Source organism: Pocillopora verrucosa, chromosome 14 (genome assembly GCF_036669915.1).
Source record: "Pocillopora verrucosa isolate sample1 chromosome 14, ASM3666991v2, whole genome shotgun sequence".
In the NCBI taxonomy this organism is placed as follows: Eukaryota; Metazoa; Cnidaria; class Anthozoa; order Scleractinia; family Pocilloporidae; genus Pocillopora; species Pocillopora verrucosa.
Genome location: NC_089325.1, coordinates 5,849,283 through 5,866,163, shown reverse-complemented (window position 1 = coordinate 5,866,163; position 16,881 = coordinate 5,849,283). Strand labels below are relative to the sequence as shown.

At 38.5% G+C, this 16,881-nt stretch overlaps 1 protein-coding gene and 1 non-coding gene across 3 annotated transcripts; both read right to left on the bottom strand.

Annotated features, from left to right (window-relative positions):
* Positions 1-20: 20 nt before the first annotated feature.
* On the bottom strand, positions 21-15,016 carry LOC131778326 (protein transport protein Sec24C-like). Of its 2 annotated transcripts, none has more exons than XM_059094740.2 (26): positions 14,784-15,016; positions 14,497-14,701; positions 12,777-13,202; positions 12,137-12,241; positions 11,255-11,728; positions 10,805-10,948; positions 10,459-10,570; positions 9,881-10,008; positions 9,646-9,784; positions 9,182-9,297; positions 8,528-8,652; positions 8,374-8,452; positions 7,650-7,762; positions 7,059-7,152; positions 6,375-6,491; positions 5,860-6,030; positions 4,764-4,860; positions 4,565-4,647; positions 3,905-4,106; positions 3,494-3,612; positions 3,124-3,199; positions 2,734-2,837; positions 2,367-2,454; positions 1,468-1,571; positions 993-1,082; positions 21-649 (listed from the first exon to the last, which is right to left on the bottom strand). In XM_059094740.2, the coding sequence occupies exons 1-26, from the start codon at positions 14,816-14,818 to the stop codon at positions 506-508; spliced, it is 3,690 nt and encodes a 1,229-aa protein (XP_058950723.2). In that variant the 5' UTR covers positions 14,819-15,016; the 3' UTR covers positions 21-505. The 2 variants fall into 2 exon arrangements, with proteins under 2 accessions (XP_058950723.2, XP_058950725.2); XM_059094742.2 differs by having other exon boundaries at positions 11,480-11,728.
* Positions 15,017-16,119: 1,103 nt separating this feature from the next.
* On the bottom strand, positions 16,120-16,240 carry LOC131778384 (U5 spliceosomal RNA). The gene has a single exon (XR_009339701.1). It is a non-coding gene; the product is annotated as a U5 spliceosomal RNA (small nuclear RNA).
* Between the last annotated feature and the right edge of the window lie 641 nt (positions 16,241-16,881).

Here is a 16,881-nt window from a genome sequence, read left to right as displayed (position 1 = left end):
AAAAACAAGACAAAACACTATTTGTTCACCAAGTTTGTTTTAATCTATAAGTGTAAGAAAACAACTGATAATTACTTTGGAACAATTGCATAGATTTTTGGAGTTGTTATGTTTCATTTTACTGCCAAGAAACAACTCATAAGTACCATTCCTGTCAACTTTATCAAGAACATTTGAAACAAAATTGACTTTCGTGAGTCATATGTCGCCTAACAGAACGCCAAGTAACGACATATGAAACTGCCTGTGACATTCAGTTTTGATTTTTTAAAAACTAAACTCTGTGTATACAATTCAAATGTTACAATATGAATATAGACCTCTGTCAGACGTTTCGCAGTTCCCGTTTGGTTTTTCACAGTCACTTAAAACGCTTATTATGGACACTTGGCAAAGAAGTCGTTCTGAGCAGCTACGAAAAGTAACGTTGGTCAAAGAAGAAATGTCCATTTTGACGCTCTCTTCACGGTATGTTGATAGGTTCTTGTTGTCGTTGGAGTTTTGCTTAGTTCATCAGATTTCTGATCTCCTTGTGCATCTGGCAAAGGAAGTCCACATAGCTATGAGCCACTGGGTTAACACCTTTGTCTTCCACCAAGAAATGTTTGAACCATCCTTCGAGCTTGTCGCGTTGTCGTACGACGGTTAACTGAAGAGACAAAGAAAAAAACAAAGGATTATTACATAATTCATGATTTATACCTCTTACAAACCACGATCGAGGACCGTACTGTAAGTTACGGACCGAGTTTTTCCGCTCGGATCCGAAAGGAAAAATAGAGAGTGAAGATTGCAATTCAAACACTCTTTTGAATTTAGCGGGTCGTACAATGTAATATGGCCTACCACATTTACCGCACGTACAACTGAAAGTTATAATAAAGACTGAGATCAACCGTTTTCTCAGGATTCGTTGCACTTCGTCCACAGTGACTTATAGACGTCCATCACGGATGAACTTTACGAAACAAACGCAACAGTTACAATCGTACCTTGAGGTAATGCTGTCTCTGGTTCTGAATCAGTCGAATGATTTCATTTAAGCGAGTAGAGAGAGGATTATCAAGGACTGGAAGTGAAGTCTGGTGACAAAAATAGTAATACAACACTAATGAGGTTGAAATAGTTAGACTTAAGAATGTAGTATTAATCATAGCTTTAATCAAAATAATAACTGTAAAGTGGTCTCAAAATCTTGCCTTACTGACCGTGCATCGGAACTTTTTCTATTTCTGTTTACGTGCAAAACTGTGAATCCTCCCTACTTAAAATGCATCGAATCTTGTAAAAGAACCCGGTAAGCTATGGTTAGCTTATTTCTTCTTTTCTTTTCTCTTTTTTTTTTTTTTAATTTTTGAAGCTTTTGATCTGATATTGTAAATCGTGCGATGCCATCACTTCATAATTATTGAACTATCAAATCATTGACCGTTGCTCACCTAAAGTCAAGAAACTTTAATTATTTACCATTTCAATGTCGACTTGTCCGATTGTTTGAACTCCAAAAACTTGGTGGAGCCAGTTGGGGTCAACTTGAAGTCCAATCCACAAAAACAGGGATATTCCATTTTCTATGTAAAGATAAAACGGTTAACACATTAACGGTTTAAAAGGGGTTCCAATTTCCCCGCATGGAACCAGTTGGTCGTCTTTCCGTACCTTACAGTGGTTACACTTCTCTGGTTTTCATATCAAGTGCTGGACATTGGCTGCAAAGCTTTCAAAGGCTTCACACCTAAGTGCACGTTTTCCGGTACTTTATGATGGTTGCAATGTACATCAAGTTTACATCCAGTTGCAAATTCTCCCGCGCAACAGACTGACGAGCACTTCACTCGCCTTTGGCTTCATGTGCATGTTTTCCCGGAAAGGCCAACAGCAGTCGCATTCTTTACTTTATGATTCTGACAGCATTATTTTCGTTTGTACCAATCGCAACTGACCAAGAACAATACAAAAATGCGGGAAAGGAATCTGTTCATCCCTCACGTCAAGTCAAGTCTGCGCGGCCCGGCCCATACCTCCCTCGACTTTTAACCCTTGAACTCCCATTAGTGACTAAGACAGAATTTCTACTCACTATATCAATACAATATCCAACAGACAAGTGATGGGAATAAATAAAAATATCACTTCAGGATTATTAGTTGATCCAATACCACATTCTCTTAACTAACATCATAAGAATTGTACAACAGACAGTAAGGAGAATTAATAATGAGATCTTGGGAATGAAAGGGTTAATCTTCCGCTTCCGTCGCGCCCTTTCCTATTTCGCGGCGTTTTACTAACTGAATGCCTAAAACAGGCTGGTAACCATGAATACTGGTGTACCATGTCGGCCATTACTTGGTAAAATAACTCACCCAGCAGGTAAACACCATTCTCTGACATTCGATCAGCAGAACATCTGATCACTGCCGGTAGACCCGACGACTCCTCTTTCAGATCATGCTGAAGGAAAAAAAATCAAGTTTCAGAATTACAAAAATAACTATAAAAATAAATGAAATACTTTATATGAAAGCTACAACTTTAATTTTAGCTTGTTACGCGATGCTTATGCCCTTGAAAGTTAACGAAGAGGTTCGTTGTGTAAGGTGAGTAGAAGCACTTCGTTAACCGGTCGATAGCATAGCACGTGCTGGATTTTTCAATTAAGAGGGGGGGGGGAGGGGTGGGGGTAAGAAAGAAGCAGAGTGATTTCTACATTCTGAGACAATAGATTCTTACCAATGCAAAAAGTCTTGGATAGAAGTAGGGTACAGATGCAGCCTGATCCATTGACATGACCGTTCTCATCAACCAACTACGGTCATCAGAACTCATCTCTGAACCTTTGAAGAAATAATAAAATACGAATTTATTTGCATTTCGCTCCTATTCTGTAAACTCTCAAAACAAATTTGCAGCATATGAAACTAATCATATCGATATCCTAGAGTAACAAATGACAACAAAAGCATCTTTCTAAATAACAACACTGCATGTGTTCCAACTGCAGTCTTGAGACTAATGTTGTCCAATGGCTTTTGAGTTAAAATTCCAAGTACAACACCACATCAGAAATTGTACGAAAAACAAAGAGCAAATTTCAACAATTTTACAAGATAAAAAACTTACCTCCTAGGAGAATGTCATTCTTTAAAATACAGTTCGTATAAAGCGGCAAGAGTTTCATGCACTCTGGAAGTATCAACTGAAATAAACAAATTCAACTCGTTCAATAAGTAGGGCGGCTATCGAAACAAAAATCGCACGAACAAAGTACGGCCAAAACTCATAATGACAACTGTTGGTCTGATGGCGTGGCACAAACACAGATCTAAACGCGTGTGAAGGAATAACAGCCAGCTGACTGACTGACTGACGAACCGCATATCTGCCTGAATGCCAGGTTTACCCATTTTCGTTCCTACTTCTTGAACTCGGTTAAAAGTGTAAAAACTGTACCGTAATTCAACTAACAGAAAACGTACAAAACGAGTCCTACCTGACCAGCAGATGACGGTGAAGCACAGTTTCTTCTGTAACAGGCCAAGATTTGTGCACATTGATTCATCAGGTTTTCTCTGATCGCTTTGGGCGTCGACGTGTATACTTCTCTGATCGCTGGATGTAAGAAAGACAAATTAAATTCTTAATTGCGCGAAGAGCTGAAGGTAACTTCAAGTAATGAAGCGAATCAATCGTTTGGTACTGTCACGCAGTGCGATCTCTTCTCTAACCCGAGAGGTGAACGCGTTGCGTGACAAGACCACACAAGGCTTACGATGTTAGGGTAACTATTCCTGCAGGAGGAGAAAACCTTTTCTAACGACAATTCAGATTTCCACAAAATGCATGGTTTGATCATATTTCTTTGATTCAGGATGAACTGAATAAGATGTAATACATTAGTCACCTTGTTTTGATGCAATATTGACGAAGGTATCCATCTCACAACAACGGAATAAATCTGATAACTGCGTACAGGTAGAGAAGGCCAAGTTGTGAATTCTTAAACGCCGCTGTCCACTGACAGATGTATAGAGTAATGCACATTGGAAATACGCCTGGCCCTCCTCAGGAAGTTTGTCATCGTGTTTGATTTCAATGGCAATCGCCTAGTAAAGAAAAATAAAAGGCACATAAAATCAACGTTATCCACAGTTACAATCCAACACATATTTTCGCTTGCGCGAGTAGTTTAAACGCGCCGAGTGACTGAATATGCCCAGCTAAAATTGGGTAACATCCAGTGATATTTCTTTCGTGATATTCCACAACTTCCAAACATTAAATCCAGAGGGATGAAAGTCATCCTTTAAAAAGTTGATGCAAGTAGCATCCAATCAGCTTGAAAATGTCCTAGTATATAATTGCTTGGACACTATCGGTTCCTCCGGAACAGATAACGTCGACAAACAAAGATCTGTGCATCTTTTCGCGCCGAATGGCTGCTTTTGTTCCTGTAGCACAAACTTCTCTTTTCGGCTATTTTACAAGGAAATGTATCATGAATAGAAGTGAGAATCTCGAATAAGATCTGGCGAGTTTCAGGTATAACACAAGTTGACCGTACCTTGTGTGGATCGATGACAGCAAGCTCTACATCAGTCGTGTTGTTCATGTAACAGTTGCCCCAGAAATCAACTGGCCGAAGCCCTTACGAAGAAAATAAATGCAAGTTACGTTGATGTAAGTAAGAAAAGAGTTTCTGGGTAAATGTCCTCAATAACAAAACTGAAAAGAAAATTTTAAAAAATTCCAGCTTTCATCACCTGTGCTGCATCTCAGTCTCATGACAGCATCAAAACCAACATTACGTTCAAGGTTCCTCTTCAAATCTCCACGGAACTGTTCTCCGTGTGTCGCCTCCTGCAGAAAATTCAACAAAAAACATATAGGCCCAAAGAAGATTTCAAACCGTTATCAGTTTTAACATTCTCACGACCTATCTTACATCAACACCGGTTCCAAAGTGAATTAAGTGAAATTCAATCTTGCAGAAGGCGGACTAAATTGATAATTGAAGCTTTTCTTAACATCGTTAGCTAGGTTGTTCGAAGGTTGATTTGCACCAGTCCCTGCATGACCGTCAAAGATTTAGCGAAGGGGGGGGGGGGGGGGGAAAGAAAAGAGAGAATAAACTAGTAAGGCCGGTGGAGGCGGGCTTGCTACATTTAACAGTGTGAATTCGTTGTTTTTATGACAAACTTGTGGGGGGGGGGAGGGGGAGGGGGAGGGGGGAACTTGCGATGGAGTAACTCCCCCAGATACCGATATAAATCCACGAGGAGTGATACCTGGCTTTCCAATGAAATGCCGTGATACACCGTAAGGGTGCATTTATCTGTATCAAAGAGGGGGGTTAGGGATGATGTACAAGTTTTGTTGTTTTCTGTTTTCGACAACAAAAGATTGTGTCTCTCTCAAACTTTTGATGCTCCCTGTTCTACGGCATTTTTTAATAACCTAAGAATTTCCCAATAACGGTTTTTTTCTTATTTGTTTGTACGCCTTTGTCAAAAAGCATACAATATGCGTCAAGATGTTGTTATAATTTACGTAGACCGACGATTACAAAATGCCTCATATTACAAAATGAGTCGGTCGCCTTTGTTACAAAATGCTGCAATACCTATCCCAAAATGCGCGGATAATTACAAAATTCCGAAAACGTTGTTACAAAATACGTGGGTTATTACAAAATGCGTCGTTATGACAAAATGCCGCAGAACGCTCCCTTCACACTTAAACTCTTTACAATTTCTGCCTGGTAAGTCACTCGGGGTGTTCCTATTTAAAACTTCTCTTAATTTACAACAAGAGTCTCGGCATCAAAACAGTCTTTCCTTTCCTTTGAGGATGGAATACCTTGAAGTAGGAATATCTGTAGATCTGTCCGCCTGTAAGAGTAGCCACTGATCCAATCGTTGCAACGTCAATATAGGCATTGGGGAACAAAAACAGATCCACTCCCACGCCATTTGCAACACAGTCTTTGGCAAGTTTCTCATAAAAGGTATTCTGAGGTGTAAGTATTGCCTGTAACAATAATCAAACAGTTTTAATCATAAAAACATTTCAAATTTTTATGATCAAAATTTCTGATTGAACTTCTGCATAAACTGTACCTCAAGTTGGTTAACAGTTTCCCTAACTAACTGTTCTTTGGATTTCGTGTTGTGGGTAGCCCGAAAGTCTTAAAGGGACTTGATTGCACTGACTAACCAAGCACTGAGATACACACAACCCTACAACGTAGCTTTTTAGCCTTGCACTGCATGAAGTTATGTAAGAGCTCAATACGGCCGATCAAACACTACTATTGTGTATCCTTCTCCAAAGAAAACTACAATTCACTAACGTTTAGTACAAATTTACCCTACCTTCTCTTTTTCAGAGCCAAGAAGTTTTCTGTCCTCTCTGTTCTTTAATTTTCCAGGCGCCTCGGAAATGGGCAGAGATGAGTGGAAAACGAACAGTTTACCTGAAATACCAGCGGCCTGCGGAAACAAAAGAGAAATTAGAAAATTAAAAAAAAAGAAAAGGAAAAATTATGTTATGCAAATCATAAAACAAAAACAAAATTAAACAAAAGTAAACAAAATAAAAAAAAAAATGGAAAAGGAAAGGAATTAATCCTTTGACCACTAAGATGGGGGATCGCTATCAGTATCTGGGCAACTACCCACCCACCCCTCCCCTAATTAAACAACAGTCAATTGACAACAAGTTAAGGTTAATGTTGGGTTAGGGGAGGGGTAGGTGAGCAGTTGCCCAGCTACTGACATTGGTCTAAGATAGGTCAGCATCTAATTTCTCCTTACAATATCACCCCTAAATCCACTCATCAAGGTCTCGAGAATAAAGGAAACGATCAGCAACTAAAGAACCTCTTGATTGTTAAACAAATTCTCCTTGTCAGCACCATAAGAGATATATAGCAAACAGTATGGAGAATATGCACAACGATGTTTGGGTGTAGAGGGTTAAAATAGGCAAGGGATCAAGCTCACAATAATTTTGTGTAAAAATAAGAATTTAAAATAGTGATTGTCTTCACTGAATACCTTCAAAGCTTCCATTCCAGCTTGGATAACTGGACCTAACACCGTCTCTGTTTCCCTTGTTTCTCCAAACATTAAAGGAATTTGCACCAGAAGGCTGTTGGTAATGAATTATAACATTTAGATGTAAGTATTAAGTGCTCTTAAATTGAAATACTTACATTACAAGAAAGTCAAAGTCTATCCATTATAACTCCACGAATTAAAGATAACAGTACACAGTAATCAAAATAAATTAAAAATTCCCCAGAATACTTTTAAAAAAAAGTATTCTTGTGAATATGAAATTTGTTTTGACTCTGTCCATTAAATGTAAGATTTACAACACCAGCTTGGAACAATATCATTGTTTACATATCAACACCAACCTAATATTTTGAGCACATACTTAAATGACAAAAATATTTCATTTCCTCATTTTAAAATGAGAAGATATCCAAATGTTGTATGTTTTCAATGTTTTGTTCCACAAGCATGCAGGTGAATACAACTGTCAGTAAATTTTTCAGGGCATTTGACAAATAAATTCCAGGAATTGCCTTGAGATTTCCAGAGCGGTACTCATGATAAGGTAATAATGGTTTAAAATCACACCTATCAATCACAGTCCTTGCTTCCTGAGGACTCACTAAAAAGCCATCAACTAGGGGCACAAATACATCTTCAATATCTGACACCACCATCATTTGCGGCTGTGCTAGGTTGCCCTATTAGGAACAGACAAAGGTTAAGTAATAGCATTTCCAATAATTTAGCAGTAATCATCTGTCATTTAAGGTATAGTGCTGTCATCTTTGACATCAAAGCAGTAAATAATGGTTTAATGTGTCAAGAGTTTGAGATACATGCATTAACTGCAGTAAACCACTCTATGATTCAAGTGTGCCTCCATGCACAAAAAATTGCCTACTTATGATAATGATAACACGATCACAAAGGAGATTAAATCACAGTGGAGTGCAAATAATCCCAAATTGTTTTAACTTTGGCTTACTTCACTGTGCAAAGGATCTACAAAGACTAGTGCCACTCTCTTAACCAATCCAAATTCTAACTTGGTCAACCTTATTTTAAAGCAGTTTTGGCTGTCTGATTGTTTCTGTCACACTGGTAAGTTCTCATTACAGACTGTTCTCATAGGTTACTGTGACTTCTTTGGTTGTACATTTAAACAATCAAACAAAAAACACTCTAGCTGGGATTTGAGTACAGAGACTTAAATTGAGGTAAAATACAATAACGGTGACCTTTTCAAAGAGCAGTGACTCAAAATGTAGCATTCGTATACAGAACATTTTATTAAGTACACTTAATTTACCTTAACATTGTAGAAATGCAAATGATTGCTGTATGTTACAAATCCAACTCTGACTGATGAGGCTTCTTGGCCATGCTCTCTGTAAAGTAAAAAAAGAAAAAAATGGGTGAACTCTTGATAATCCAATTTAGAGATCAAAAGGAGAAATACTCACTTGGGTAAGACATCCAAGACCTCTTTAAGTTCTTTCATGAGCATTCTAACCATCCCACATTGCATACTTTGATATGACACATCAATCATGAATACATATGCAGGAGCACCAGGCATCTTTTGATCCTGTCCACAATGAAAGAACAATTATAGCCACAAATTGAAAACAACTCATGACTAGCACAGAAAGATAAGCCTTTTTTGAACTGAACATGTATTTGCTTCCCTGGTTTTATGCTGAAGAGGGGTTATACATTACAGCTCAGAGGTAGATGGCCAACACATGCAAAACCTTTGCACTTTTTTCATGTTCTGCACAAAAAAAAAAGCGCATGTCTTGAGTGCATTTTTGCTTTTGTTATTCAACACAGTCAGCTTGCTTTGTTCTGCATTAGTTCGGAAAACAGAAGTTTCCGTTTCAAAATGCTGCTGCAGAAGCATCAAATCAACATTTGCATATCTCAACATCTAAAGGATACAATGGCTATGGTTGAAAACAACTTGTCAATGACACATTGAAACAACTTGTCATAATTCCACTAGTATTTCATAATTTATGTTTGCGAAAGTTTTTACAATGAGAAAATGTTATGATAACTGCTATAAGGCAAAATCACAGGAAGGAGTAAGAAAGTTGATAACTTTTAACAGTTACCTTACAATAATCTTTAGTGGCTACAAATTCATAGGATCCAAGATGAAGTTCAGGTCTTTCATAGACATCGAGTCTCATTCCCTGGTGGTCTAGATGACAGAAGTATTCTGCTGGAACTAAAATATAAAAGTAATCAAATTGTAACTGACTCTTCAGGAAGTAAACTTCTGTTTTCATAAATTACAATTTGAATGTAGGTTTTACCTAAAATAAAATTATAAAAAACAAACTAACAAACAAACAAAAATTTATAATATCTCAACTTCAGAAACATAAGTGTATTGTCACCTAAAGTCTATCAACATCCAAAAATGATAAAATATCATGTTTCTGCTGCCAACATATTTCTCTGTGGTAAGAAAATTCATTCATGTAAATCTGTGACTCCTGAAAATATTTTTGGGAGATGTCTTGAAATCAGATTAGCATTAAGACATGTATTGACAAAAACCTCGTCACACTACCTTCTGATGAGTAGGAACAGATATTGCACATAAATCTTCTTCCACCATCAACAAATTGTACAAAGGGGTTCATGTACGCCTTACATCGATTACATCGCACAGGTCCTGTGGGGCTGTAGTCCATGATGCGAAGGGATGGCTGTGGAAAGATCAAACAGTTAATACAGTGCCACCTTTTTGAAGTGTTGTTTCACCAATTTTTTTTCTTGCTAAAGATTATAACACTACCACTAACCTCAGAAGGGCCTGGTTCAGCAAATGGGGTTATAACTGTTGCCAAGGGTATGCTAGAGGCTTGCAGTAAATCTTTGTTACATGGTATATTATACATAGTACTCCTCATGAAACGAGGACTGCAGTTTCCTGAAAAAAAACACAATGAATTACTCAATGCAGTTGAGATCTAATTTTAGACCACAAAACTTCCTCTCTAACTTACTTACCATATAGGATTATGTACAGTACTGTATTTCTCAGTCTTAAAGTAAGTATCCACTGTGAGCAGTATCAAAATAAATTTTTGTATGAAAGGTACAGCATCCACAAGGAAAAAATGTATGAACTCCATATTTTTTTTTTGTAACCATATGCCTTTAAGCTATACTGTAGGTCAGGGGCCTTTATCAACTTGTAGCACTAGTTGGACTAGTTTTGAGACATTATGGGATTTCAGTGGACATATGGTTAGGAGGTTTATGGCTAATTTAAACAACTGTATATTCCATAATGTGTAAATCATAATTAGGAAACGCCAGCAGCATTTACAACAAATTGATTTGTGTTTCAAAGGATGATAAATAAATGACCACCTACCATCATCCTGTACAACAAAGTTGCTGGTAACCAGCGGAGGAGTTCTACCTCTTGTACTTGTGAGGTATGGTGAGTCTTTGTATGCATCATTGTCATCTTTCATCACTTGGATCTGTAACATAAATTAATAGCATTGCAATGCAAAACTTTCATATTCGATTTTGCAGTCAAAGTGACAAGGGATCATTCTATAATATTGCCTGAAGCTCTAAGGGAATTTCTAGTGAGCTGTGTTCGGACATCAATATTACTGCTGTTCTTGCTAACCCTTGCTGATTTCTGAACCTTACACTTATGTTCTGCATAATACATACAATGGCCTTACAACAGTACAGGAGACACTTACTGGGCTGGGCATCTGATCAGGATCAATTCTTCTCTGTTGCTGCATTGGAGCATTCATTGGTGTAGGATGTCCCATTCCATGCTGCCCTGGACCTGTTGGTGGCATTCCTCCCATAGTTGGTGCCCCAGGATACATTGACTGGCCCTAGTACGGAGAGACACATCCAATTAACATTCAAAGTCCATGCACTGAGGTTAATAACATTGAACCATGTTACTAACAAATCCTGGTTTCATATATTCAAAGAAGGATGGTGTTGTCAATTGAGCAACAGACTGTTCATTCTGTTTTTGGAACCCATTTATTCAGTCATCATTACAAGACCTTTCAACAACCAGTGACAATGACTTGCAGAAGGAAGCAACAGTATCTCCACAAGATTTCTAAAATCTTCTTTTGCATGCATGCATCCATCGGGCAAATTCAGACTAGAACACCACCTAAACTCACTGTATGTGATGCCATTCCTGTCGTTCCACCTGATGGCTGATTCTGCACAGGACTCTGAGAAGGTGCATGACCTGGGTACATGCGCCGACCACTATGCAAGGCACTATGCGACATCCCAGCACCAGAAGACCCACTAGGAGGTGCAGCCTGGCTGAGCGTTGGTCCTGACAAGCTTGTCAGTCCAGCACTTCCAGAACCACTAAAAGAAGGACCTGACATACTAACCTGGGGACCAGGGTATGAACCCGGCATTGGCTGCATTTGCGTGGCATTGTGTCTACCCATCGGGGGTTGGGTCATGCCTCCCATAGGAGGTGCACCTGAAGAGGTTTGAGGGGGGAAACCAGGCTGGGTCATTGGTGGCATACTGGGCATTGTTGGAGGGCCAGGAGGTCGATTTGTGGGTTGTTGCATCTGGGAACCCAAGTATGATGGCTGAGGGGCTGTTGTTGGTGTTCCACCAAATGGTACTTGCTAAGAGATCAAAGGAAATAAAGCTACATTTTAGATCCTCCCAAATGCTTGAAAGACATGAAACATGTACTTTGGGTCCAAATTATGGTTCAAGTCTTTTGTTTCAACCCTGTGACTTAAACTTCAACAAAGCTTTCTCTATCTTGAATTGTTTTCTCCCAGTCTAACATAAAACTAACCCAAAAATGAGTACTAGTGGTTACGACTTTCATGTTCTGGAAACTTTGAGCAAACAATCAAAAACCATAAGGTTAAGTGGTAAAGGGAAAACCAGAGTCTGTCAATAGTGCTGAATGATAATAATTTGGGCAAGTCAACTATACTAAAGGTCACATTATGTCGGTTCATTCAACAGACTTTCCATGCAGCTGTCTTTCAGACAAAAGAATGTCTAGTCTTCATACTAACCGTGGTACTTGGCTGGGGAGGCCAGCTTCCTAAGTTTGCTTGTTGAGATGATGATGGTTGACTTTGGGAACTAGTGATATTCAAGTTGCTCATTTGCTGAGTCATCTAAAAAACAAATCTAACATGTAACAGATGCCATTAAGCCTCTACTCTCTAACATCAGTACAAACATTCTCCATCCTACTCCCTAGACATCTCCAAGGGTTCTGACAAGGAGAACTTATTCAACAATGAAGAGCTGCTTTAGTTGGTGATCATCTTCTTTATTCTCATGACGTTAAGGATTGATTCAGGGGTGATGTTAAAAGGAGAAATTAAATGTTAAATTAAATTAAACGAAACTAACCCTAAACCCTAACCCTAACCCTAACCCTAAGCTAACCCTAACCCTAACCCTAACCCTAAACCCTAACCCTAACCCTAAGTCACTCTTAGGGGTTAAAGGGTTAAATCTTGACAACTCCAGTTCTTCAAATGACACCAACCGCATTTTTTTGTTCTTTATCATTTGTTAGCCAAATGCATGCTTTTTGCACTTGGCCACAATTAAAAAGACAAAGTGTCCTTGGCATGACTGCTAACAAGATACACAAAGATAAATTGAGATTTAAAACAGTTGATCTGTGATTGGGAACCACACCTGTTGATGCTGATGTCCAGAAGTATGTCCTTGTGGCAGAGGTGGATACCGCTGAGCTGGATTTCCTCCACCTGGCCTTGGTGGCTGTTGCCCTTGAGTGGGTGCCATTGGTCTTAAAGGCTGAGGGGGCATTCCAGGTCTCTGAGGCTGTTGATAAGGAGAGGGACCCCCTGGTTGTGATGGTGTCTGCTGGTATGGGAAGCCTCCAGGTCTCTGTGGCTGCTGCTGTTGTGGGGGTCTTGACTGTGGTTGTTGTTGCTGAGGTAACTCTCCAGGCTTAGGGGGCTGTTGATGCTGTGAAACAGGAGGGAACTGTTGCTTCTGTTGATCAGGAGGGGTAGGTGAAGAATTAATTGGCTGGTGAGGAGAGGGTGAAAGTCGCTGATTTGGTTGTTGCATAGGGGAACCTTGAAACTGGTCACCAGCCTGAATATTAAAAAGTATTGAAAAGAGAGTTAGCAGGGATATCAACATAGATAGATAAAGCTGCAGTGAGCTCTTTCTCATAGGGAATTAACCCTTTAAATCCCAAGAGTGACTTAAAAGTAATTTCTCTCTTAACATCTATACATTATTTAGCAAACAGGTAATGAGAACACTTAAACTTATCAGGTAGAAGTTCTTATCTCATTTACAAGAAAGTGTGTAGCGGCTAGAGGGGAGAATTAATAATCAGATCTTGGGAGGTAAAGGGCAAAACCACTGAAGGACTCAAATTTTACACCAGTCTGAAGTTTTACCATAATGTATTTGAAACTTTTCTCTGCTTAACAAATAAGAAAAAGTAAACTTTTTAAATAAGTATTAGCCAAGCAATTTAGTTGGCCCAGATGTCCTTTATGATCAAAGCCAACCAGAGCATGTCAGCCTTGTGCACCGAGATTTTAATGAACATTAGATTCAATAAAAGACAGCTTTGAAGTTTCATGACAAATAGCCCAGGCCAGTCATTTAAAATTATGGTTTTACTATATAAGCATATTGGCAAACTGAGCTGAGAATTGCTTTGGACAAAACTTAGTGTTTCAGTGTGTCAAAAGTGGATGCAAATCAGGATTTCCTGAATAAGATAATATGAGAAAAAATGATAAAAATAAAAATAATAAGCTAAATATAAGTGTTCAGTCACAGAAAACAAAGAAGTTTGTTTGATTACTACCATCAATTATCAGACTGTGCATACTACTCATCATTAATTTCATACAGGAAATATCAATAAATTTGTATTATTTGAAATCTGTATTATGTATCACGTTAGGCTGCATCGTGTATCATTTGGTATTTTAGTTTTTATAAACAAAAAAATGTTCAACATTAGATACTGTTACAATATTGTCTTAATGAATTTACAGTTTCCAGCTTATGTAAATTCTAGAAATGTAATGGAATGAAGTATGCTCATATCCCATGAAATGTAACTAATAAAATTTGGCGAGGAAAACCTTGAGAAAATTTCGACCAGAGGAAAAGGACACTATTAAAATCAACCGAGATTGGATACAAGCTTCACCATGATGGGAAACATTGACAATTTGATCCCGTTAGTTTTCCGAGAAACATGTGAGTGACAGTTCGTGGACTGAAGTTTTCTAAATGTTGTTGATAAGTACGTGTACACACGCGACCAACAGCCGGCTTCACTAGAAACGAAATACGAAGGGCAAGTTTCCGCACTGAACTTCAAAGGTGTCGTAATGGCTCAAAACTTTTATACCATTACCTTAGGAGGAAGTGGCTGCTTTGGTTGTTGATAATAACCGGGATGATATCGATTGGGATCCTGTTGGGAACTCACACCATTCATCTGGACTTGTTGAGGGCCATTCGCCATTGCGTTAGATGGACCTTGATGAGGAGGAAAACTGCCTGCATTTGCCATAAAATTATCTCCCACACCCTTTGCTGGCCCATCGAATGGCATATTCCTGTGTTTATAGCAAACAGCAATAAGCGATCGGATTTTCACAAAAATATTTTTTGAAGTCTCAAACATTCGTCGATTCATACCTTTGACCTGTCATAGGAGGACGTTGATTCATCATCTCTTACGCGCCGTATAAAACGTTTTACGCAGATATGACTTCACCAAATTAAAGGAAAGGCCTCTTGGAGGCAGTACAAGTACTAAATTTTACAATTAAGTGCACAAACTTTTTTTCACAAGGCGAAACGTTCCACTAGTTTCGCATCTCAGTACAAGACATTATATGCCACGTAGAAAAGTAGATACCCTGTTTCCAACTTCCCGGATGACCAGCCGGCGCATTGTCATATGGGTATTTTCATGTAGCGCCAACTCAAATTTCTTACGTGGCTTTTGGAACGCTGGCGTATAGTTACAATGCAAAAAATAAACCGGAATAAACGCATACCTAAGAGTTTTGATCTCCTCGATTTTTTCTTACAACGTTCATTTTCCCTTCGATAATAGATTCGCTTGTCGCCGCGAAAATGAAAATGAAATTGATAGAGAAGAATGACAGCAAAAAATTGAGTTCTATTTAATATATTTTTAAAGACTTAAACAAAATTAGAACTTCTCGTGAGTTTCAAGTTTTGTGGATGAGCAAAGGTAACATATACGTTTACAGAGCTTAAGAATCGTAAAATTGAAAATTGAAAATTTAATTTTTAGAAGCGCCCGCATTATTTTTTTGCGTGACACAGAAAAAAAAAACGTGAAAAGGCCTGTCCGTGTAAAGAAGGTCGTCCAGTGCGTCTGAATAGACCTTGCCCATGTTACAATAAATTTTATTTCTTTTAAATTTTATTTCAGCATGCATGTCGACATCTGCTTTTATTTCGAACTTTTCTGAAGGACTGCTTCATCAAAATTTATCATGTCATACAAGAAGAAGATGAGAGAATGTTTCTTTGCTTAGATCTAATTTCGACTGATTGGTTAGAAGGAGAACCCCGCGATATGGGAGACGGATCTGCATTAATATCACACATTGTTCACGGAAAGAACATACGCATCAGCGTGCTAGTGAACTCAAGGCTAAATCTCTGCCTTATCTCTTCAAGAAATCCATTTCTGTCTCCGTTATAATCTACTTGGATCGATTCTAATTTTGTGTATTCTAAAAATTAAAACGGCAACAAATAGTTAGATATAGCCACCCTTTTACTCCTTTATGAACCAGCACAAGGCTCTTTTATTTTATGTTCCAACCTCTGGTATAAAAGATCGATTCTTTAGTCATTGAGATACTTTTTCTTCCTTCTGAAGCCACGAGTCTATCATTAGCTCCAATACTTAACCCACCAAAGAACTTTAACAAAACACACGCGAAGTACCCACACATTACCAGCTAATGTCAAGGCTTTTCTGTTTATCGGGTGCCCCGCCTGAAGGCAGGGCGACGAAAAATTGAATTAGAGACTCATTCGAGTGTTCTCCTCCACGGAAATCTTTAGTAAAAGGCGAAAGATTTGTGCGTAATGAGGGAAAACCAGAGTTACCATGACAAATTTGAGATGACTAAATGAATGACCGGGCAGACTCGAGGCATGTGGGACGAATAAGGTGGAAACAAAGCACGCAAGTCAAAAGATTCGTTTTCGAATGAGAAGTTTTACAACGGTTCCAATAGTTCTCGAGGTTTTGCTTTTTCCAATCACCATACGAAAATTTATTATCATCTGCGATTGATACGTTTCTTAATCGTCTTCAGTGCTACAGAAACCGTCGATTGAAACTATGGAGAGGACATGCACTTGTACCTTTGACATGCGCGATAACAACTGTCTTGAACTTATAGAAAGGGTCTTTTACAAGGAGACTAAGGCGAAAGCAAGGCTTGTCATGTGACTCCCGCTCCGTTTCTTTTCTTTGAAAATTGTGTTTATCACTTTTACGTCGTGCATGTTGAACGAAAAGGAAGAGTTGTATGAGATTCGAATTTGATGCTGTCGGAAGTTTTATTAGATTGAGGTCGACTTGCTCCAACAAACTTGCTGCTGTTTACGAAATGTCATCATCTGATACAAAAGTTTATGACAATCGTTACGAAAAAGGTTTGTAACAAACTTTTCGAGGTTGTTATCTGCACAAGGCTTTGTTCAGCGTGATAACCTATTTCCTTATACTCCGAAAAATAAC

What these genes read in the sequence shown, in the direction of transcription:
- LOC131778326 (XM_059094740.2), bottom strand. Translation starts at nt 14,818, where the DNA reads ATGATGAATCAACGTCCTCCTATGACAGGTCAAAG. An exon ending in CTGGACATCAGCATCAACAG is followed by an intron (nt 12,242 to 12,776) that starts GTGTGGTTCCCA and finishes TTTGTTTTTTAG; the next exon opens with ATGACTCAGCAAATGAGCAA. An exon ending in TGCATTTCTACAATGTTAAG is followed by an intron (nt 7,763 to 8,373) that starts GTAAATTAAGTG and finishes TGTTCCTAATAG; the next exon opens with GGCAACCTAGCACAGCCGCA.